This window comes from Aquarana catesbeiana, linkage group LG04 (genome assembly GCF_042186555.1).
Source record: "Aquarana catesbeiana isolate 2022-GZ linkage group LG04, ASM4218655v1, whole genome shotgun sequence".
Taxonomy (NCBI): Eukaryota; Metazoa; Chordata; class Amphibia; order Anura; family Ranidae; genus Aquarana; species Aquarana catesbeiana.
In genome coordinates, this window is record NC_133327.1 from 434,844,105 (window position 1) to 434,869,403 (window position 25,299).

The window sequence follows — 25,299 nt, forward strand, 5'->3', positions numbered from 1 at the left end:
CAAATAATAAAAATACGGCATCCATCGGTAACAGCGTGTGACGGAGGACGCGCTGGATTAAGTCTGAGAGCGTGGATCCAAGCCCGAGTAGCGAGCATTAGCGAGTGGTGGTGAGAATTTCATCCGCACACCTCGGGTCCGCCGTGACCATTATTGCATCTGGTGTTGGGCGTTTACACAGGAGGATTGTGATGTGATGTTGCTGTGAAGTTTGCTCGTTTTTAAGAGATTTTATGTGAGTGTAATGATTGGAGTGCACACAGTATTAAATCTGGTTTTACGTTATTACACTATTAGTGCATTTTTTCATTTACATTGGGCGGCACAGTGGCGCAGTGGGTAGCACTTTCGCCTAGCAGTAAGAAGGGTCGCTGGTTCGAATCCCGACCATGACACTACCTGCCTGGAGTTTGCATGTTCTCCCTGTGTCTGCGTGGGTTTCCTCCGGGTACTCCGGTTTCCTCCCACACTCCAAAGACATGCTGGTAGGTTAATTGGATCCTGTCTAAATCGGCCCTAGTATAGGTATGAATGTGAGTTAGGGACCTTAGATTGTAAGCTCCTTGAGGGTATAGGGACTGATGTGAATGTATAATATATATATGTAAAGCGCTGCGTAAATTGACGGCGCTATATAAGTACCTGAAATAAATAAATAAATAAATAAATTTACATGTGGATTGAAATGGCACACACACGGATGGAAATTGGATTACTCGTTTAAACCTGAGTGTAAGGTTTATCACGCTTATTTGCCAAAACACGAGAGTGTGAGGCATTTTTGTTTGGTGAGTTCTGAATCTGAAGGGAGAGGAATCACTGTCACGTGTGATTTGGTGAATACCTTAAGAAATCTGCACATCATCCAAGGTGGTCCCTTCCCTATGGACTTTAAGTTTATATATTTTTATTGACACGGGGTGATTTTTTTGTGATTTCTTATGACACTATAATTTTGATTGGTCAAATGTATGGTCACTTTATCACATTAGAGTGTCACTGTTAGCGCTGCTTATATTAATTTTCTTAATTTTGTATTTTGCAAGTTAATATAGTTTATAGTATTTATGTTTAAAGTGGCAGCTTTGGAGGTTATACACTTTATATACACTTTGATACACACACATTCCTTAGCGCAGTGGGAACCCAGGTGGGGCGTGATTTAGTACTTGGCTACCATTATTTACAACAGACACAATTTATCTTATAAAGTTCAACAGAAATTATATATATATATATATATATATATATATTTTTTTTTTTTTTTATAGATTTGTTATTTTATTTCTGCCAATGCATGTAGTAAAGTAACATAGAAAACAAGGTGATGCTAGTGGTTGTTGCAACAGTTACTGCACCATACACTAGTGTTTAAGTTCATATTAAGGAATTACCTCCTGCAAATGCACCAAAGAAGAGGAATTTTTTCTTATGACGCTTCAAGAAATTCCAGACAGACAGCATTGCTCTTGTTAAAAGGTCTAGAATGAAACAAACAAAAGGATAAAGTGAATTAAAATAATTTTGTTTTATGGTACATTGGCAAGGTTAGAAAAATGTTTTTTACGTTCTCACCTATTACCACAACAAATTCAACAGATTTTTATGATGTGGCTTGTTATTAAATTCACACAAGAGTCACTGAACATACCAATAAATGCCACTAAAAAATGACTATAAGACATCCCCCTATTAGGCTCCATGCACACTGGAGCTCATAAACGGACGTTTTTTGGAGTTTGGGTGTTTTTTTTTTTTTTTTTAAAGCCCATAAACTTCACTCTATGTTATCCTATGTGTCCATGCACACATGGACGGTTTTGGACGTTTATCAGCAGTGAAGTTTATGGGCTGTTTTCTGAACGCCATAAAATCACATTCAAGAGCAGTACTGGAAATGCCAGACACCGGTAAAAGGTGTTAAATGAGGGTTACCGCAGTAAAAAGAGCGTTAAGCTTCGTTCGGAAGAAGAAGAAGAGCAGAGGGAAGAAGACGATGGAGAAGACTGGGAAACCGCTAGCAAAAGAGCAGGCAAAAGAGCAGAAGACAACGGAGAGCGCGGAGAAGAGGCCGTAGAGCGCAGAGAAGGAAGAGACCCCGGAGCTGCCTAATAAAATTACTTTAAAAACCTGTCTAGTGTGTTTTATTTTTGACACTTTTTTCAAAGTGAATGGGTAGGGGTACGATGTACCCCATACTCATTCACATACGGAGTTGGGCCGGGATTTGGGGGCCCCCTTATTAAAGGGGGCTCCCAGATTCCGATAAGCCCCCTGCCTAGAGACCCCGACAACTAACGGCCAGGGTTGTCGAGAAGGGCCCTTGTCCTCATCAACATGGGGACAAGGTGCTTTAGGGTGGGGGGGTGCAGGCCCCCCCCCCGCCCCGAAGCACCTACCCCCCCATGTTGAGGGCATGCGGCCTGGTATGGTTCAGGAGGGGGGCGCTCGCTCGTCCCCACCCCCTTTCCTGACCGGCCGGGCTGCGTGCTCAGATAAGGGTCTGGTATGGATTTTTGGGGGGGGGTCCCCCACGCAGTTTTTTCAGCGAAGAGGGTTCCTCTTAAAATCCATACCAGACCGAAGGGTCTGGTATCGTCCGAGGGGGGAAACCCCACGCCAATTTTTTTTTCATTTTGGCAGGGTTCCCCTTCATTCTCAGCACACAAGTCGCACCGCAAGTCAGATCATGATGATCCGACTTCTGGTGCGACTTCTATTCAAATCAATGGGCTCCCATAGGGAACCACTGATTTAAAATAGAGGCAGAGAAATGCTGCTAAAAGCTAGAGCCGCTGAACATGCATTACCGGCAATGCAAAATGCTGATAAAATCACGTTTTTCAACCAGCCTTTTCTGCCAGCAATCTAGTGTCCAGAAACAGCTTTTTTGAGTTCCAGTGTGCATGGAGCCTTATCGTACAATAAACACATGTTGTCTTCAATACATTACTAAGCTCCAGTGACAAGTGAAGTGATTTGGGTAAGCCACCGCAACTGGATCCATGCAGCCCAGAAGAACATTGGACATTAGTGCTGGGTGGTACTTTTCAATAGGTTTAAGAGAAAACACACTTGAACAGATATATATCTGACAGGTTAATATAAGCAGTACAACTGTCTCCAGATGAAATAGAGCAGCTAAAGCAGGAACCTAAAGAATTGCAAAAGACTGAAAATCAAAGTATGAATAATAGAAAATCTTTATAATCCCAAGTCAGTTCTGAGGGAGTGACCTAAAGGATACCCACAGTGAGTGGCAAGGGCAGTGTTCCTGTATGCACAGTGCCCACAGTGAATAGCAGTGCCAATGCAGCTGTATGTGTAGCAACCACAGGAAGTGGTATTGGCTATTTTGATGTTTGCAGCGTATCCGCAGTGAGCGGAAATGGCAATGCTGGTGTATGTACAGCACCCACAAAAGCAGTGCATATGCTGGTGTATGCACAGTGCCCACAGTGAATAGCAGTGCCAATGCTACTGTATGTGTAGCAAATACAGGAAGTGGCATTGGCAATGTTGATATATGCAGAGTATCCACAGTGAGCAGAAATGGCTATGCCAGTCTATGTACAGCACAGTGAATGGCACTGCCAATGCTGGTGTACATTGCTTACAGTATGTGCCAATCACACTATTGCTGTATGTGCAGTGCCTGCTGCAAGTAGCAGTGCAAATGCTGGTGTATATACATGGTGCCTGCAGTAAGTGGCAGTGCTAATACTGCTGTATGCACAGCTCCATGGGCAGTGGTAGTGCACATGATAGTATATGCACAACACCCATGGCAAGTGGCTATGCTAGTGTATGCACAGTACCAATGCTGCAGTATGCAGAGCACCTGCAGGGAACGGCAGTGGCAATTTTGATGTATGCACACTGCCCACAGTAAGTCTCAGTGCTAAAACTGCTGTATAAACAGCTCCAGCAGGTAGACGCAGTGCACATACTGGTGTATCCACAGTACCCACTGCATGTGGCAGTAGCAATCCCAGTGTATGCCCAGCGCTCAAAGCAATTGTCAAAAGCAGCGCTATTAATACTGTGGGCAACAGCAACACTGGTGTATGTACATCAACCACAATAGCAGTACATATTCTGGTGCATGCACAGTGCCCACAGTGAATAGCAGTACCAATGCTGCTGTATGTGTAGCAACCACAGGTAGTGGCTTTGGCAATGTTAATGTATGCAGAGTATCCACAGTGAGTGGAAATGGTAACACTGGTGTATGTACAGCACCCACAGTGAATGGCACTGCCAATGCTGGTGTATGCACGGTGTCGACAGCAAGTAGCAGTGCAAATGCTGGTGTATACATGGTAACTGCTGTAAGTGGCAGTGCTAATACTACTGTATGCACAGCTCTATGGGCAGTGGTAGTGCACATGATGGTGTATGCACAGCACCCATGACAATTGGCAGTGGCAATACCAGTATATGCACCTATAGTAAGTGGCAAAGGCAATGCTGGTGTATACAGAGCACCCATAGTAATGCTTTATGCACAGTGTCTGCAGTGAGTGTTGGTGACAATGTTAGTGTAGGTCTAGTGCAGTGTAAAGTGTCACACTTAGCTCCTAGCCGTCTGTCCCCTAGGGCCTGAACCTGAAAGCAGGGCAACACCCTGGTCTCAGAGCAGCTTTCCATTATCTCAAGTCCCAGCAGGTGAGCAGGGGGTACACGTGTGCAGCTTTGGGGCATTGCTGTATCTTATCATTACACCCCCTGCTGCTCTCTTATACAGCCATGTAACAATACCTTCTCTCTGGATTCTCTGCTCTCCCTCCCTGACTGGTAAATCTGGTATTCAGCAGCCTCTTTCTTCCACTACTCCAGTGTGTCTCTCTCCCTCTCCTCTCTTGCCTCCTTCTGCGCTCCAAGCCTCGTTCTGGCGGTGACTACTTCCGCGTTCCACACCTCCTTCTCTTCTTCCAGCTACAAGTCTGCTTCGCCTCTCCCTTCACCCCAGACCCTACAACCTTGTGCCGTTTCAAAACAAAACTTTCTTCAGATATGTACGTATTGTATCACAATTCCAATATGGCAAGCAGGATGACAAAATATTTTCCTTTTGTTTTTTGCAGAACGTAGAAGGAAAAACATCGAGAACGAGGCGTGGAACGCAGAGACAGGAACTACAAGAGAGGCATGAGAGATACTGGAGGTATGGAAGAGAAATAATCGGGAGACGAGGTAGTAGTTCTTATATCCTGTATAATAGAGCAGGGGATGATAAAGAGACCACATATGTGTCTGTATATAAATAGATATAAGGAATGCACTGATATTGGTATTGCATGCAGCTTTAAAATCACGCTACTTCATAGTTGCCAACACTCCTGATTGGCCCGGGACATTCACAGAATTCAGACCCATGTCCCAGTCTGAGCCTGTCCTGGGTAGAATCCTGGAAAATAGGCTTTGTTCTGGGCTTGGGGTCTGATCCCCCGTAAAAAAGCCACACCCATTACCTGGCGTGAGCATGGTTAGCAAAAAAGATGTCATCCCGGGCCGCTCACATAGGACTGGGTGAGGGAGGGATGTAAGAGAAAACTTCAACCACCTACTGGCTAAGGAGGTAGCAGGAGGTGGGCTGCACCGCGTCCCAGCCAAAGGGTACACTGTCCATTACAGCCGTGTTGTGGCATGGAGCTGCTGTGGAAAGAAGTTGATTGAGGTGAGGAAGAAATCAGTGGGGTTTATTTACTAAAGGCAAATCCTCTGTGCACTTGGAAGTGCAGTCGCCATAGATCAGAGGGGAAGGTCTGAAATGAGAGGAAGCTCTGCTGATAATCCAATAATGTGCAGGCAAAAATGCATTTTTTTTATTTTCCTTTAGTAAATAAACCCCATAGTGTTATGGCTGTACAGTTCTAAAATCTCACTCTCTCTGCAAAGAATAAAGGGGGTTATTTACTAAAGTACTTACTTGGAAGTGCAGTCGCTGTAGATCTGAGGGGGACATGCAAGGAAAATAAAAAAACAGCACATGATTGGATGATAAAATCAGCAGAGCTTCCACTAAATTCAGATCTACCCCTTAGATTTAGAGCGACTGCACTTTCAAGTGCACTTGCAGTGCAAAGTGGATTTGCCTTTCGTAAATAACCCCCAAAGTGTGTTATAGCCAAACTAAAACGGCTGTATTTAGTAGGCAGCAGGGGCAGTCACTTCACATGGAATCCAGATCACTATCTCTTTCTCTCTCCGTCCATCCCTCTTTTTTCTTTCTTTCTCTCTCCGTCCATCCCTCTTTTTTCTTTCTTTCTCTCTCCGTCCATCCCTCTTTTTTCTTTCTTTCTCTCTCCGTCCATCCCTCTTTTTTCTTTCTTTCTCTCTCCGTCCATCCCTCTTTTTTCTTTCTCTCTCTCTCTCCCTCTCCCCCCCAACATCTTTCTTTCTTTTTCTTTCTTTCTCCCTTTATCCCTGTTTTTTTTCTTTCTCTCTGCCTCCCTCCATCCCTTCTTTCTTTCTTTCTCTCTCTCTCTCTCTCTCTCTCTCTCTCTCTATATCCCTCTCTCTCTCTATCCCTCTTTTTTCTTTCTCTCTTTCTCCCCCAACATCTTTCTTTATTTTTCTTTCTTTCTCCCTGTTTCTTTTCTTTCTCTCTGCTTCCCTCAATCCCTCTTTTTCTTTTTCTCTGCCTCCCTCAATCCCTCTTTTTCTTTCTCTCTTTTTCTCCCTATCCATCCCTCTGTCTTTCTCTTTTTCTCCCTCCACCTTTCTCTCTCCCTCTATCTTTCATTCTTGCTTGCTCACTCTCTCTTTCCATCACTCTTTTTTCTCTGCCTCCCTCTATTCTTTCTCTCTCCCTCCATCCCTCTTTGTTTCTTTTTTCCTCTCTCTCTCCCTCCATCACTGTTTCTTTCTCCATCCCCATTTTTTCTTTTTCTCCCCCCCCCCCCCCATCCATCTTTCTTTCTCTTCCCATCCCTCCTTCTTCCTCTCTCCCTCCCTCTTACTTGATTTTTCTCTTTTTTTTTCCTCCCTCCATCTTTCTTTCTCTTTCTTTCTTTCCATCCCTCTTTTTTTCTCTCTGCCTCCTTTTATTTTTTCTTTCTCTCTCCCTCCATCCGTCTCTCTCTCTTTTATTTTTTTCTCTTTCTTTCTCTCTTTCTTTCTTTCCCTCTTTCTTTCCCTCGCTCTCCCTCTCCCTCCACCCCTCTTTTTCTCTCCCTCCATCCCCCTCTTTTTCTTTCTTTTTTTCTCTCTCTCTATTCAATAAGAATACATATTGGCCTAAACAGATAAAGAAATTTGTTCCTTTACATATTTATTTTAATAAAAAGATAAAAATGTTTTTTCAAAATTGTTGCGGTCATTTTAATTATAGCGCAAAAAATAAAAACCGCAGAGGTGATCAAATACCACCAAAAAAAAGCTCTATTTGTGGGAAAAATGGACGTCAATTTTGTTTGGGTACAACGTCGCACAACCGCGCAATTGTCAGTTAAAGCGACGCAGTGCTGAATCGCAAAAAGTGGCCTGGTCATTAAGGGGGAAAATCTTCCAGTCTGTAAGTGGTTAAGCCACGCTTGACATTTAGCTCAATATTTAGCGTAATTCAAACCACGCCCATTTTTTTCACTTCTACTAGGCCATGCCTACAAATGAATGCCTCTCCCCTAATTAAAATAGTCCCTAACATTTTTTTGAGATTGTTGGCAACTATGCTAATTCAGCACAGTTTCAAAACTGCAAAAGTGCAATTTGGACCTCCCAATTTTATTGCGGCTTACAACTTCATTTAACAGAAGTCAATGCAAGTCGTAATGAAATCGAAAAAGTATGTAAACACTGTGTAAATCCATCTAACAGCTTTTACGATCTATTCTGGGTTACTTCAATTTAGTGATATAATTGAAGCTTGCGCCACCTGTGATGTGAAAATTCTTTAGACCATCTCTTTTCTGCACTGCCAGGACCCATTGGGGTTGATTTATTAAAACTGGAGAGTGCAAAATCTGGTGCAGCTCTGCATAATGACCAATGGCAGCTTGTTCAATTAAGCTTTTACACTAAAACCTGATCGGTTGCTCTGCACCAGATTTTGCATCGGTTTTAGTAAATTAACCCCATTATGCTTGGAAATGATTTGCTCAGTGGTTAGAAGCAGATCTTGAAAACAATGGAAATGCTTACCCGTGGTTTTTAGCATTATATGGGATGTTTTTGCATCTGGACATACAATTGTTATTTTTCTTATATGTTTTCAGTGGTATTGCTGTGAAAAGAATTCCAGATGGATACAACCCAATATTTAGAGGAGCCATCCGAGATAACCGAAGAGATGAAAAGTTGGATGGAGAAGGCTTTTCAGATGGTAGGAACAATTACAAAAGGCAATATAACACCTCTCTCTTTATTTAAAACTCACAGCCTGAACCAATGACACACAGCAGAATAGATCCATGGATTCATTTTGTGTGCCACCTTTTTGAAGAAAAAGAAGAAATTTATCAGAGAAACTGTGTTTCGTGTCGTTGACTTCTTGTCACCTTACACAACACTGGTCATTCTCTACTGCTTAAAGTATTTTTATTCACAGATATGCCACTTACTGGGTTTCTTTTCTCATCCCCTGAAAACTCTAGATTTCTAGTATATGCCCAAATGGACGGAGATAATGCAACAACTACATATAGCACTGTTAGTCAAATTTGCTTAGATCACACATCTTCCCGTTCTGATATGTGGTCAGGCAACTAAACATATTGATCATATCTGCATGTTTTATGTATTGAGTTGGAACTACATAACTTGGCATTGGTTCTATGAGGTAGCAAGCAGATATGCTTATTAATATGGCCAATGAGTGTTGAAGAGAACGGTTTGCAATTAATTTTCCTATTTGTACCCAAGTACAATAAAGAGAGAACCCATGGACAATCCTTGGTTTGTAGGATCGACCCAGGTCTATATAACTGGCACCTCTACTGTAGGTAACTGTTAACACATTCTGTTTAAATTTAGATGCCTGGAAATCCCAAAATCTCAGGAAAAAGAGCTTCTTTTTATTTTCTCCAGACATGTAGTGATTATTTTTATGTTGCCATGGCTACAGCAAATTGGCAAGTTGGGTTGCTCAGTTTAAAGCTAGGGCAAGGTGTAAAAAATAACAAACAGCACCAGATCTCATACATCATACATATCAGTGCAGTGCAGTGTATTGCTGTCTCCCAGGGGCACGCTGGAGTATTTGTATCCTGAATATGCAGCGATGGGATTGTATTGAGCCTTCAGCATTGCTGATACTGAATCCAAGATCTAATTGATGCATCCGGTGTTGGCCTTCCTCCCTCTAATGGCTGTTCCCATAATTAGTAATACTGTTTACATGCCCCTGCTGAGATATTTAGCTATATCTAATATACTTTCTAACTGCTGATTGAACTTTCTCATCCTACCGTGACTTGCATGATTTTGCATTTCAATTTAAGATAGAGAGACATATTCCCTTCTCTGTCTCATCTGTGAACCTTGGCCGTGTCCTGAGGAAGCCTAACGACGAAACGCGTAGACATACAAGGGCTCACTGCACAATAATCATAGATGCTATATGTTACAACTGTCATTTTGTTTTTTAGATATTTGTATTTTTCAATAAATTTATATTTTTTATACTGCTATATCTTCTCCATTGTTTCTTAGCCTAAAAAGTCTGCCTCCCTGGTAATACTCAGTACTACCTTATGTTGTATTTTCAATTATACATATCATTGGTGGGCCAGCTCAGAGACACAGAAAAAGAAGATAGTCACCGATGACATCTACTTTAAAATGGTGGCACGGATTTCAATGAGATTTGCAAAGAAGCAATTAGACACGTGAAGAATAAAACATTTTTTTTAAATGCACGTTCTTGTGATTATTGATGGCAGTTTCATAGAGAGAGTATGGGGGTGGGGTTTACCTGTTTTCAATGCAGTGTCATTTACACATTTTCTGTTTTAGGCCCAAGATGCTTTGGACAATGGTGAGGTCCCTGTTGGATGTCTCATGGTATATGACAATCAGCTTGTAGGACAAGGAAGAAATGAAGTTAATGAAACAAAGAATGTAAGTTTAGATGCCATTGATTGTAAATATATGTTTTTACAGCATAATATTGTGGGTTTCTTCTGAATGGATATAACATTATGTTGGACGGCCTAAAGAAAAACTGTTGCCCAGATTTTAACAAAAATCTTCCAATAAGAATACATGTGCATTTAAAGTAGTTCTAAAGTCTAACAGTTTACCTTAGTGCATTTCTTGCATTAAGGTAAAAAGCACCCCAATAACTGTTTCCCCCTAACACTTATCTGGGTCCTGTTAGCAATACATCGCTGTCTCACAGGAGACACAGACAGCAGCAGAAGCCATAGGCTCCTGATACTGCGAGAAGGAAGTGGGGGGGGTGCCTATGGACATGCACTTTTTTTGTGTGTTAGCCCATTCAAAGGAATGGGCTAACCTAATACAAAGCTGCCCTAATACAATGCATATTAACGTGCAGTTTAATGCACATGTGGTTCCACACCGCAGATGTGTAAACCCAGCATAAGTGAGAGAACAGGGTGGAAACTTCTGTACTGCATAGATTAAAGAGAGATTTGGAAGGTGCTGCAGAGCTGTGTAAGGGAAGAACCTGCTTCTCAGCTGAGAGGGAGGTTGGGTGATGAAAGAAATAAAAGAGGGGCTGCAGACCTGTGGAGGAGGTTGGCTTAGTGCAGCTGGTCTAGGAGAGAGATCAAGGTGCTGCTGAGTTTTGATGATGATCGTGCAGACTATGTAGAGTAAGTCCCCATTAGCTTCTCCTCAGTGTGGTGCATTATGGGTATGTGCACATTACATTCATTAGGAAATGGCAGCCAAATGCATTAACCCAATGCAAATCCAACACATGTATTGCAGCACACCACAACGCACATTATACTAGCTGGGTAGGGCTGAATGGAGCACCTTACAGCTAAGGTGTGATTTAATACAAGAAATACAGGATGATTATAATGTAGCAATAATATGAGGAATGCAGGTTGAGCAAAATATTAAGGGGTTACATTTACTGAGCGTAATCTGGTTTTGAGTACCAGCCACATGTAGTTTACCTACTACAATGTGTCATGTCATTTATTTGTACAGTACAATGTAGTTTGCAAAATTATCTTCAACACTTATTCAGATTGCACCCCCCCCACCTCACTTCTATTATTTTGAGGAATTTTTATGTATATGTAAATAGAAATTGCAGTACATGCAAAACATTTAGCTATTTGCTGAGTAGTTTAGTTCAATAATACTCACTATAAGGCCCCTTTCGGATGGAGTGAATCCGTCCAAGCGGAATCCGTCTGCTCAGCGAGGGATCTCTCTGCTGATCCCAAATGAGCAGGCGGGTGACAGGTCCGCTATGTAGAGCGGACACGGACACAGCCTGCTCCCCTCTATGTGGCCGTCGGATGGAAATGGACTGCATGTTTCTATCCGATCCACTGAACTGATGGCGAACGTATCTCCATACGTCTATTTTTAGCGGATTTTATCAAATCAGATCCCTGGCGGGTGTCAGTGGACACATGTCTGCTGACATCCGCCTCCTCGTAGAGAACAATGGGTGGTCCGATTGGGTCCGATGGTGTGAAAGGGGCCTAAGTGTTGAAGCTAGTTTTGATACAAAAATGTGCAATAGGGTTGATATCCCTGGAGGTGTCTAACATGGAACATGATTATGGATTGATTATGGATTGCTGGAAGATTGATCAAAGCAGTGGAGACTGCAGTTCAATGTTTCTAAATGTAAAATAATGCACCTAGGGAAAAATAATCCCTTGAGAGAGTATAACATTGGGGATACAGTGTTGGCCAACACTACAGAAGAAACATATTTGGGGGTACTTAATTCAGATGATTGCAAAATGAGCAAACAGTGTGACCAGGCAGTGGGAAAAGCAAATAGAATACTACAATGGATCACTAGAAGGATCCCCAGCAGGAGGAAGAAGGTTCTGATTCCTTTATATACAGTGCCTTGAAAAAGTATTCATACCCCTTAAAATATTCCGCATTTTGTCATGTTACAACCAAAAATGCAAATGTATTTTATTGGGATTTTACGTGATAGACCAACACAAAATGGTACATAATTGTGAAGTGGAAGGAAAATGATAAATGGTTTTCAACATTTTTTACAAATAAATATGTGAAAAGTGTGCCGCGCATTTGTATTCAGACCCCCCCGAGTCAATACTTTGTAGAACCACCTTTCACTGCAATTATAGCTGCAAGTCTTTTTGGGGATGTCTCTACCAGCTTTGCACATCTAGAGAGTGACATTTTTGCCCATTCTTCTTTGCAAAATAACTCAAGCCCTGTCAGATTGGACGGAGAGCATCTGTGAACAGCAATTTTCAAGTCTTGCCACAGATTCTCAATTGGATTTAGGTCTGGACTTTGACTGGGCAATTCTAACACATGAATATGCTTTGATCTAAACCATTCCAGTGTAGCTCTGGCTGTATGTTTAGGGTTGTTGTCCGACTGGAAGGTGAACCTCCGCCCCAGTCTCGTCTTTTGCAGACTCTAACAGGTTTTCTTCTAAGATTGCCCTGTATTTGGCTACATCTATCTTTCCATAAACTCTGACCAGCTTCCCTGTCCCTGCTGAAGAAAAGCATCCCCACAACATGATGCTGCCACCACCATGTTTCATGGGGATGGTGTGTTCAGGGTGATGTGCAGTGTTAGTTTTCTGTCACACATAGTGTATTGCTTTTAGGTCAAAAAGTTCAGTTTTGGTCTCATCTGACCAGAGCACCTTCTTCCACATGTTTGCTGTGTCCCCCCACTTGGCTTCTCACAAACTGCAAACAAGACTTTTTATGTCTTTCTTTTATCAATGGCTTTCTTGCCACTCTTCCATAAAGGCCAGATTTGTGGAGTGCACGACTGATAGTTGTCCTGTGGACAGATTATCCCACCTGAGCTGTGGATCTCTGCAGCTCCTCCAGAGTTACCATGGGCCTCTTGGCTACTTCTCTGATTAATGCTCTCCTTGCCTGGCCTGTCAGTTTAGGTTGATGGCCATGTCTTGGTAGATTTGCAGTTGTGCCATACTCTTTCCATTTTCGGATGATGGATTGAACAGTGCTCCATGAGATGTTCAAAGCTTGGGATATTTTTTTTATAACCTAACCCAGCTTTAAACTTCTCCACAATTTCATACCTGACCTGTCTGGGGTGTCCCTTGGCCTTCATGATGCTGTTTGTTCACTAAGGTTCTCCAACAAACCTTGGAGGGTTTCACAGAACAGCTGTATTTATACTGAGATTAAATTATACACAGGAGTACTCTATTTACTAATTAGAAGACTTCTGAAGGCAATTGGTTCCACTAGATTTTAGTTAGGGGTAAAGGGGGCTGAATACAAATGCACGCCACACTTTTCAGATATTTATTTGTTAAAAATTTTGAAAACCATTTATCATTTTTCTTCTACTTCACAATTATGTGCCACTTTGTGTTGGTCTATCACAAAAAATCCCAATAAAATACATTTAGTTTTTGGTTGTAACATGACAAAATGTGGAAAATTTCAAGGTGTATGAATACTTTTTTAAGGCACTGTATAATATATTAATGCAATTATACAAAATGAATCTCATAGTGACTGAGTGAGTATGACCACCATGTAGTACAGCATTTATTGATAGTTTTTATGATGTGGGTTTAATGACACTTTAAATCACTAAACCCAGTACCCTGCATTCACTATATATGGTCTCCCACAGTACACAGGACTTGGAAATACAATTATTTTAGTAAATATAAACGGCTAAATACCTTTCCTCATCAGCAGTATATAGCGTGTAGGAAGAGTTTTCATACTGCACTGAGCTGTCCTATTTGGATCCAGAACCCCTGACCCTCTGCCTGGATAGTGCTGATGAGCCCTGTGCTGATCGCATGCACTCTCCCAAGAACAAAAAAAACTCTCAAGCAATACACACCAAACTGAGCATGTGCAGCCTGACTCCAAAGGCTCTGTCTTATCCGGACGTGCTTTGGAGTCAGTGGAAGACGATGAGGATCTGTGCATACAGGATCAAGCAGCCTTTTTACACAATGCAGAGGATTAACCCCTTAGGTTCCACAGTGAGTATAACAAGTATGCTTTACTGCATATACAGGCTGATTTTACTGTTGTGGGCTTAATAACACTTTAAGGCCTGGTTCACACCTATGCATTTTTTAGTGTGTTTTCAGTTTTGCAGAAACACACTACAGTCCATTTAACATGGTTTCCTGTGGATGTATTTCAAATCTGTGCATTTTATGGAAAGGGCCAGGAACATTATGTAGACAAATACACAACTCCTAATATAAAACAAAAAGCAGGGCATGCAAATTCAATACATGTGGTTACTGTGGGCTCTGGTGGTTCAAAACATACTTCTTTTCCCTCAGAATTAAAATGGTTGTAAACCTCAGACAGGACATATGAACAAAGCGTATCCCTTTATAGTGTGTGTTTGTCTCAAGTAAGAGCACTAAGTGCAATTTCTGTCCACTGCCCCATTCCTCTGCTATAAGCATGAGCCACTTCTGACAAGTTTTCCTGACACCAAGAGAAAAAAGGTGACAGGAGGGAGCTCCAGCTGATAGACAGCCTCAGCTCTGTTTCTGTGCGCTGTTTGAAGAGGGTGTGTGCCTTATCTCCAATCAGCTCTCAGAGCTCTTCTTGCTGATGTAACTTCAGCTGTCTGCTCCTGCTTTTCAGAGCTGAGAAATCCTGTGTAAATTCTGCACTTTGAATGGATGTACTGGAACGACAACTACAGCTAAACATGTACAACTTATGTAAGGACATTTGTTTCATCTCTGTGTATCACCTGAGGCCAGTCACTTCACTGGGTATATGGAAGGGTTTACAACCACTTTAACCACTTCCGGACCAGCCGCCACAGTTTTACTGCAGCAGGTTGGCTCCCCTGCGCGAAACCATGTAGCTATACGTCGGCCCGCGAGGTCCGGATAGCAGGTGCGTGCGCACCCGCTGCACAGCGGGGGTGCCGATGCTCGTGGTCGACGGTCGCAATGACCGCCGGCCACAAGCGATCGTGAGCAGGAGACACAGAACAGGGACGTGTGTGTAAACACACACGTCCCTGTTCTGTTCTGACAGGAGTGACAGATCGTGTGTTCCTAGCTAGGAACCACGATCTGTCCCTTCCTCTAGTTAGTCCCCTCCCCCTTCAGTTAGAATCGCCTCACGGGCAACACAGTTAACCCTTTCACCGCCCCCTAGTGTTAACCCCTTCACTGCCAGTGACATTTTTACAGTAATTAATGCATTTTTAATCGCACTGATCGCTGTATTAATGCCAATGGTTCCAAAAATGTGTAAAAATTGTCCGATGTGTCCGCCATAATGTCGCAGTCACAATAAAAATCGCAGATCGCCGCCATTACTAATAAAAACAAAATAATAATAAAAATGCTATAAATCTATCTCCTATTTTGTAGACGCTATAATTTTTGCACAAACCAATCAATATACGCTTATTATGATTTTTTTTTTTTTTTACCAAAAATATGTAGAAAAATATATATCGGCCTAAACTGAGAAAAAATTTGCTTTTTTAAAAAAAAAAAAAAATGGGGATATTTTTTTTAGCAAAAAGTACAAAATATTGTGTTTTTTTGAAAATTGTCACTCTTTTTTTGTTTATAGCGCAAAAAATAAAAACTGCAGAAGCGATCAAATGCCACCAAAAGAAAGCTCTATTTGTGGGAAAAAAAACAACTCAACATTGCATATCCTGCCCCCATAGACCCAGTTTTTCACCAGTTGGGTGCTGCCATCTGTACTCTTACATAGTTGTAGCCATGTTTTCTATCACACCTTGCATATCAAAGGTACCTCTGCTCTTTTTGGTGCAGTGATTGCTTTCAGCACATATCATGAGTCGGAGAGGGCTTAGCTGCTGATGTTTGACAACATTTCAAAATCTGAACACCAGTAGCAGTGCTATTTAGTCTGCTTAGACTTTGCATTTTAGGAAAATGACATTTAATTCAGCTTATGGAGTGGATTATGCTGAAGGTACCATTATGTTTATGTAACTGGGAAATGGAAAGGTTCGCTTTAAGAATATAGTGAAACAGATTATCTCCTGATTTTAGCTTTTTATAAATTCACATGCAACTTTCAACAACACCCCTATTTGCTCCTTTAGTTTACATAGTAATTCTTCATTTTCTCTAATAGCTCAAATATACATTACAGTCATTTATGAAAATTGGTAACCATGCCAACCAGATATTTGTTTAATGTTCTACATTGCTCGAGAAGATGACAGAATCTATTTGGTTGCTATGGAAATGCCAACTATTTCTATGCTTTCTTTTCTGTTTCCCGTTATATCTGAAGTAGGTATGCTTGACTCACACATTCAGATTTAATATGCAGCGTAAAGTTCAGTAACCTTTAGCATCAAATCATATTTCACTTAAATGGAATATGATCAGCAATTGGTTGCTATGGATTACTTTTAGTATGCACATTTTTCTTTTGCTTGATAAAATACCCAATTGTCTTAGCTTAAGTAATGGTAATATACAGTTACCCAAAGCAGCCTATCAAGATTGCAGCAGTTCATTAGTTGAGTAATGAAAGTAAAATTCTGTTTATTTGCTATGAGTTTTGGAACCTGCGTTTAAATTCTCAAAGGTCACCATATTTTTATGTGTAGTTGGGTTGGGTTGATGAAATTGATTACAGGGTTATTTTCATTGGTAAATTTGCCAGCATTGAAAGCTCAGGGAAAATAATGTGTTTCTGATTTAAAACTTCTTAACTATCCATCTCTGTTACAGGCTACACGCCATGCTGAAATGGTGGCGGTTGATCAGGTTCTGGACTGGTGCAGGAAGAATGACAAGAATTCCGCACAGGTTTTTGAAAACACAATTTTATATGTGACAGTTGAACCATGCATCATGTGTGCTGGGGCTCTGCGTCTACTCAGTATCCTTCTCATTTAACTGGTATGTCCTATGTAATAAGATATAAATGGCATGCATAAGAAGCAAAACAAGTGCGCTGTGCTTATGTACTGAATGATTAAGTGATAAGGCTTTTGTAATCTTCTTAACTCCTTAATCTGTCTACTAGTAATGACAGAATTAGTACATGAAACTTATTACAGAGCCTTAGCAGTCAGATCTAACCAGTGCAGAAATATTCACAGAACTAAGGGTTTGATTTACTAAAACTGGAGAATGCAAAATGTGGGGCAGCTGTGCATGGTAGTCAATCAGGTTCTAACTTCAGCTTGTTCCATTAAAGTGTTTGTTACAATAATAAACCGGGCTGATCCTGCCTGGCTATGCCCCGACACTGTGGTCAGTTTACGTGCCTCCGTCAGCCGCAGCTCTCCTCTCCCCCCTCCTCACCTGTCAGCTCCATTCACTCTCCAGCCCTCCCCTCCTGCTGCTGTCGTAATGCAATAACCTTGGTACAATCCCCTCTGCTATATGAACTAATGTCCCCATATATCAGGATCGAAAGAGGCGGACGGTCACGGGAGCGCTGATTGGCACTCGGGAAATGAGGTACACAGTGGCATTTTTATTTTTAAAAACACATGCACTGGGGACATTTATTTCATATAGCCGAGGGGAATGTAGCAAAGTTATTGAGTGCTTTAACAACCACTCAATCATACTGCCTCCCTGGCAGTATGATTATGTCAGATTTTTGATACTCAAAGTGGTACAATTGTTTTGCATGGAAATTTGTCGTTTTATATTGTAGGCCTGTAATTCTTAGGAATAACACACTTAAATCTGTTCAAACAAGAGTCTAGTACAGTGGTCATCAACCCTGTCCTCAGGGCCCACTAACTGGCCAGGTTTTATGTATTACCTTGGTGAGATGCAGACTAGAATACTGCAATCACTGAGCAGCAAATGATATAACCTGTGATGTATTTCAGTTATCTTGAAAACCTGGCCTGTTAGTGGGCCCCGAGGACAGGGTTGATGACCACTGGTCTAGTAGACATCCCGGGTATGATAAAGTTTGAAACACAAAATTATAATAAATAATTATAACAAATAATAATATAATAATAAAATGTATTCAATAATGTAATCAAATCAAAAACACCACAAATCACTATCGCTCAATTCTGCAAGTGAAAGTCTTATTTATTATCGCTGTTTTCTAGCTGGTCTAAAACTGCTTTTGATGTAAAGGGACAATTTTGGTTGCTATGGACAATCTCCAGTTTCCAGGCAGAAAGAACAGTATATATAATATAAAACTGCATGCGGGGCACTGGACCAAGCACTAGGGACAAAGGGGATGTGAAATAATGTGATACAGTAATGTAATCTGTAAGATTACAGTGTACTTTATGTATAGTGTGTGTTTTTAACTTTTTGAATTTGGCACCGTGCTCCATCCCCGTGCGTCGCGACGCTCACAGGGAATAGAGCTCGGCACTGTGATAGATCGAGCGGAGGACACAGCTCGCACACACAGCGGGAGGACATTCCAGGATCCTGGGGAAAAGGTAAGTAACTTTACCTGGATCCTGCGATGCGATCCCGAGTGTGGCTCGGGGTTACCGCTTTTGGTACTGAAAATTCACCCCGAGCCAGACTCGGGAATACCGCCGGGAGGTTAAGCTTTGACAAAAAAAAAAAACTTGAAGCCGATTTTTCCAGTTTTGAAAATCAACCCCTCTTGATTTTTTTATTTTATTATTTATTTATTTTTTTATATTATTATAGTACATTGCAAGTTCTTTTGCTATTGCAGGAAAGTGGGCGCCCACACAAATTATTTTTCTCCCCTCAACCACACAAAAATCTACTTGCCCTACTATGCCCTGCTCCCGGTGCCTCCTTGGATATGCACGACACTCATCTCACTTATTCATAGCAGATGGCAGAGAAGGGTGGGCTAAGCAGCATGTCATCAGAGGCGGCTTCCCAAATCTGAAGAGATAGCTGCCTCCTGATGGCGCCATAGAAAAGAAGATGGCGGTGCAGGACCCCTGGTGGTGTCAGCAGAGAAGTGGGATGCAGCAGGACAATGCCGGATCTGCTGGGTGGGTGAGTATCTGAGTTGAGTATAACTCAGCATTGGGAAAGCAGGGATTAAAAAAATGGTAGGGAAGGGTGAAGTTCCTCTTTAAGCAGGCATAGCTAGGTTGTAATATAGAAAGATACCTGTAGATTACAATAAAATGTATGCATAGCCAAAATGTCTCATGGAGTTAAAATGTCAATTTCTCATGAACTGCTATTTTACTGGATGTCCACCTCAAACAGCAACTTTTTATGCTGTCCCTGATAAAACCACTGTTAACATCAGTCAGAAGCTACCAGTATTTTTAGAAACAAAAACCTGTCACCTAGTTATTGTAAATTGACTTTCACATACAAAATAGCACAAAATCGATAATGTATTGTACATAAAAACTGATGGTCTACAAGATTAATACGCCCACACTTAAAGTCCCACCACTGCACCAGGAAAAATACATGAAAATAAAGAAAGCTGCCACTGATTTAACCCTGTGTGGGTTGATGTTTGTTTGCCAGACAAGAGAGTGCAAGGCATTATCATTTGGTGAGTGCGTTTCTAAAGGGGAGTGGAATCACTAAATGCACGTGGTGTGGTGGAAGATTTGGAGGACCACAGTTCTATTTTACTTCATTTGGAGCCATTTTGGCCTATTTATGGACTGTTTAATCACAGACTGTTATTGCAGTCACTATTCTTATAGTGACTAACACTTGTCACTGGGTGTTCATTGTACAGTACAGTATTTAGACACTAGCTCCACTATTTACTTTAAGGTAAAAGGTAAATACTTTTTTTTAAATGTATTGTACACGCAGTCATTTTAACAGATCTGTGAGCTAAAAACTTTGGTGAAATGAAAAAAGAAATTGATAAACTGGCAAATAGTACATAGGAATGAAAACATTGCATATGTTAGGCTTTTGTAACTTTTGTTGTTTTTTTTAGTGATGCCCCTTTCATTTTGGGTGCTCACTCTGCATCTATTCTACTGAAAACAAAAGTAAAACAAAAATTTTTACATTCACAAAATCAATAAATACCAAGTCATTGTAAAGCCAGATACACACTATAAGCAAAATGGACAAACAATTCCTTATTCCGACAAGATCGTTCGATGTTCCCATAATGTGTACACAACTTTCGTCATCCGATTCAGACCTCCCAAACAAAAATTTCCACAGTGACAAACGCCAACATTTTTCTAGTACGTGAACAGAACTAATGATATGAAAGACTGCTCATGATCATGAAGCAGCGTACAACCCAGAAGAACATCAAGAAAATAAATGCAAAGGAATATTTGTAAGCATGATAGCAATTCAAAAGACATGAATGTCAGTGAACAGTGGTTTCGGCCCCCCTCGACAGCGAGAGAACGAATAATCCAAAACACTCTGACAGTATGGTACTGAAAGGCCACACGTACATTACATGACTTCCTCATCCACACTACAATTTTCTTACAGCAATACGAAAAATGCCTCCTTTGTAAGAGAATTTCCGTACAGTTAGCACTCTCGGGTTCGACCTGGTGTGAACAATCAAGTAAAACCGGACGATCGTTTGTCCAATTTTCTTATAGTGTGTACCCAGCTTTAGGCTTCAATGGGATACCTGGCAAGAGCATGCCCTAAGTATATTTTTTTGGAGCTATTTTCTGTGTATGTACCCTAATGCCATAAAATATTTATTTTTCCTTCCTTAACAAAGAATTAGGAATTCCATTGGTGGTATACGGTTGCCACAATGAACGATTTGGTGGATGTGGATCAGTTCTGAATGTGGCTGCAGATGACATTCCAGCTACAGGGGCACAATTTCAGGTACCGGAAAAAAAAATTTCAACTGTTATAAATTGCATTTTGAGTTTGTAACTAAAACCATCTAATTTAACCTGGGTTCACACATGTGGTGCGGGAAACGCTGCGATCCCTGCACGTTTCCCGCACCGCATTGCAATCACAGTACATTTGAGATTTGATGCAGGTGTCAATACAAAGTTAACCCCAAAAGGGATCGCAAATGCAGTGTGGTTTGCCTGCACTGGATCATATGGTACAAAACGACCATGCGATCCGGTTGCAGTGCAGCTCCAAAAAAGGTGCCTGCACGTCTTTGGTGCCATTTGAGGCCATTCAAAATGATGGGTTATAGTGTGGACCAGGGCTTACTTGAATTAAGAAGGAAACAAAACTCATGTACAAGTGTTCAAGAAATTATCTTTTACATTGGTCAAAAAAACTCCACAAAAAGCGTTACAGTAAAAGTCATTCTGTGATGTTAATAATGTGATCACCACCAAGAATAGCCATGCATAAGATAGCTGTCAAGTTGTTAAGGGTTTGAATGGCAAGGCAATGAGTTTTCTTAAACTGGAGTTCCACCTTTGTTTTTAAATAACTACCTTGATGATCGCACCTAATGCTATTCATAATGGAATGTGTATGAAATGTACAGTATCTCTTTTAATGTGACAGCATTGAAGAAAAGACACTTTGATACAATGTAAAGTAGTGAGTGTACAGCTTGTATAACAGTGTAAATTTGCTGTCCCCTCAAATTAACTCAACACACAGCCATTAATGTCTAAACTGCTAGCAACAAAAGTTAGTACACCCCTAAGTGAAAATGTCCAAATTGGGCCTATAGTGTCAATATTTTGTGTGGCCACCATTATTTTCCAGCGCTGCCTTAACCCTCTTGGGCATGGAATTCACCAGAGCTTCATAGGTTGCCACTGGAGTCCTCTTCCACTCCTTGATTATGACATCAAGAAGCTGGTGGATGTTAGAGACCTTGCGCTCCTCCACCTTCCGTTTGCGGATACCCCACAGATGCTCAATAGGGTTTAGGTCTGGAGACATGCTTGCCCAGTCCATCACCTTTACCCTCAGCTACTTTAGCAAGGCAGTGGTCGTCTTAGAGGTGTGTTTGGGGTCGTTATCATGTTGGAATACTGCCCTACGGCCCAGTCCCCGAAGGGAGGGGATCATGCTCTGCTTCAGTATGTCACATTACATGTTGGCATTCATGGTTTCCTCAGTGAAATATAGCTCCCCAGTGCTGGCAGCACTCATGTAGCCCCAGACCATGACACTCCCACTACTGTAGGCAAGACACACTTGTCTTTGTACTCCTCACCTGGTTGCCGCCACACACACGCTTGACCCCATCTGAACCAAATAAGTTTATCTTGGTCTCATCAGACCACAGGACATGGTTCCAGTAATCCATGTCCTTAGTCTGCTTGTCTTCAGCAAACTCTTCGCGGGCTTTCTTGTGCATCATCTTTAGAAGAGCCTTCCTTCTTGGACAACAGCCATGCAGACCAATTTGATGCAGTGTGCGGCGTATGGTCTAAGCACTGACAGGCTTACCCCCCCCACCCCTTCTACCTCTGCAGCAATGCTGGCAGCACTCATACGTCGATTTCCCAAAGACAACATCTGGAAATGACGCTGAGCATGTGCACTCAACTTCTTTGGTCGACCATGGGGAGGCCTGTTCTGAATGGAACCTGTCCTGTTAAACTGCTGTATGGTCTTGGCCACTGTGCTGCCGCTCAGTTTCAGGGTCTTGGCAATTTTCGTATAGCCTAGACCATCTTTTATGTAGAGAAACAATTCTTTTTTTCAGATCCTCCAAGAGTTCTTTGCCATGAGGTGCCATGTTGAACTTCCATTGACCAGTATGAGAGAGTGAGAGCGATAACACCAAATTTAACACACCTGCTCCCCATATACACCTGAGACCTTGTAACACTAACGAGTCACATGACATTGGGGAGGGAACATGGCTAATTGGGCCCAATTTGGACATTTTCACTTAGGGGTGTACTCACTTTTGTTGCCAGCGGTTTAGACATTAATGTCTGTGTGTTGAATTATTTTGAGGGGACAGCTAATTTACACTGTTATACAAGCTGTACACTCACTACTTTACATTGTGGCAACGTGTAATTTCTTCAGTGTTGTCACATGAAAATATATAATAAAATATTTACAAAAATGTGAGGAGTGAACTCACTTTTGTGAGATACTGTAGCTATTATAAATCATGATCTTTTAAAATAAACTCACTTTGTAGTCCCCAGGGAGCATGCTCTTATCTTTAATGTGGCCATCTGAAGCCCACTCGTTCCTTCTTCCGGTATACGGCACTGCTGGCTACCCAGTATGCATCTCCCGATCTTATGCATGCCCATATAGTACAAAGCACAGTGCAATGCTACAAGCGGTTTTATGTCCGCCCGCCCAGTGGCTCCTGGGATATGAGTGTCATCAATCCCAGGAGCCAATGGGCGGGTGGACATGACATAAACAGGAAGCAGAGGATTAAGCTTACATAGAAGGTATTTGCGTTGCTGAAAAAAAAAATTGCCTGGAACTCCGCTTTAATGTGAAATCTTGGGTGTTCCCAAAAGTAAACTGTGAACTTCAGACAGGCAAAGTGAGTATAACATGAAATTACAGATCAGAGCAACATAAGAAGGGAGGACCCCCACCATGCCAACATCCAATAGATATATAGAAAGGTTGAAAAGAGTAATTGTAACTCTCTTAAAAAAAAAGCAGACTTTCTGGGCATAACATGAGGCAGTAATTATAAAAATGTATCTTTATTACAAAAATATTAAAATGACATAAATGTGACAAACAACAACACCCTTTACTTGACAAAGTCAACAGATACCCAATAGAACAGACATGAAGGCATGGATCCTTTCAATAAGTTGGTGAAAAGTCCATGAATTGTGCAGAAAGCGGTATGTGTATATATCAAGGGGTGAGGTCCATGAACTCCTCTATGCTTTTTTCTGCTAAAAGGTAAAAAACCACCTGCATGCATCTTTCCCCCCTTATACTTGCCTGAGTCTGATCTCTATCCAATCTTGTGCCCAAGAGCAGCCAGCGGGTCTCTCTCCTCACTGGACAGAGATGCAGCAGCGGGTGCCATTGCTGCTGTCAATCACAGTCAATGAAAAAGGGGTGGGGCCAAGTCGCACTGTCTGTGTCAGTGGGCACACAGAGCATGGCTCGGAATCAAGCCCACATAAGTGTCCTCATAGCAGGCAGCTTGTTAGGGGGGCACTCAACAGGGGGGAGGGGCCAGTACCGCCAGCGGGAGACCTGAAAAGAGGAGGATCTGGACTGCAAAACCATTGCACAAAGCGGGTAAGTATGACATGTTTTTTATTAAAAAAATAAATAAATTGGTTTCCAATCACTGTAATCACAATTTGCTATGTTGTCTAATATACACTCACCAGCCACTTTATTAGGTACACCTGTTCAATTGTTTGGTAACACAAATTGCTAATCAACCAATCACATGGCAGCAACTCGATGCATTTAGGCATGTAGACGTGGTGAAGACAACTTGCTGGAGTTCAAACCGAGCATAAGAATGAGGAAGAAAGTGGATTTAAGTGACTTTGAATTTGGCATGGTTGTTGGTGCCAGACGGGCTGGTCTGAGTATTTAAAAAACTGCTAAACTACTGGAATGTTCATGCACAATCATCTCTAGGGTTTACAGAGAATGGCCTGAAAAGGAGAAAATATCCAGTGAGTGGCAGTTGTGTGGATGAAAATACCTTGTCGATGTCGGAGGTGAATGGACAGACTGGTTCGAGATGATAGAAAGACAACAGTAACTCAAATAACCACTTGTTACAACCAAGGTATGCAGAATAGCATCTCTGAACACACAACACATGGAACCTTGAAGCAGATGGGCTACAGCAGAAGAAGACCACACTAGGTGCCACACCTGTCAGCTAATAAAAGGAAACTGAGGCTACAATTCGCACAGGCTCACCAAAAATTGGACAATAGAAGATTGGAAAAACGTTGCCTGGTCTGATGAGTCTCAATTTCAGCTGCGACATTCAGATGGTGGGGTCAAAATTTGGCATAAACAACATGAAAGCTTGGATCCATCCTGCCTTGTATCAACGGTTCAGGTTGGTGGTGGTGTAAAGGGGTGGGGGATATTTTCTAGGCACACTTTGGGCCCTTTAGTACCAATTGGCATCATTTACACGCCACGACCTACCTGAGTATTGTTGTTGACATGTCTATCCCTTTATGACTACAGTGTACCCATCTTCTGATGGCTACTTCCAGCAGGATAATGCACCATGTCACAAAGCTCAAATCATCTCTAACTGGTTACTTGAATTTGGCAATGAGGTCACTGTACTTCATTGGCCT

At 41.7% G+C, this 25,299-nt stretch overlaps 2 protein-coding genes across 7 annotated transcripts in view; one reads left to right on the forward strand and one right to left on the reverse strand.

Annotated features, from left to right (window-relative positions):
* The window catches only part of PEX3 (peroxisomal biogenesis factor 3), a 73,779-nt gene extending 68,848 nt beyond the window's left edge, over positions 1-4,931 (reverse strand). The window contains exons 1-2 of the mRNA XM_073627416.1: positions 4,762-4,931; positions 1,395-1,481 (exon numbers count right to left, since the gene is read on the reverse strand). Coding sequence (XP_073483517.1) covers positions 1,395-1,464 — 70 coding nt within the window. The 5' untranslated portion in view covers positions 1,465-1,481; positions 4,762-4,931. The remainder of the gene's footprint in view (positions 1-1,394; positions 1,482-4,761) is intronic.
* ADAT2 (adenosine deaminase tRNA specific 2) overlaps positions 4,909-25,299 on the forward strand; it is a 35,577-nt gene continuing 15,186 nt past the window's right edge. For 2 of the 6 annotated variants that reach the window (XM_073627422.1, XM_073627417.1), the window contains exons 1-6: positions 4,909-5,018; positions 5,088-5,196; positions 8,220-8,326; positions 9,958-10,062; positions 16,862-17,012; positions 20,802-20,908. In XM_073627422.1, coding sequence (XP_073483523.1) covers positions 8,246-8,326; positions 9,958-10,062; positions 16,862-17,012; positions 20,802-20,908 — 444 coding nt within the window. In that variant the 5' untranslated portion in view covers positions 4,909-5,018; positions 5,088-5,196; positions 8,220-8,245. Of the gene's footprint in view, positions 5,200-8,219; positions 8,327-9,957; positions 10,063-16,861; positions 17,013-20,801; positions 20,909-25,299 lie in introns of all 6 variants that reach the window. The other 4 variants (XM_073627421.1, XM_073627419.1, XM_073627418.1 and 1 more) reach the window with 4 other exon arrangements.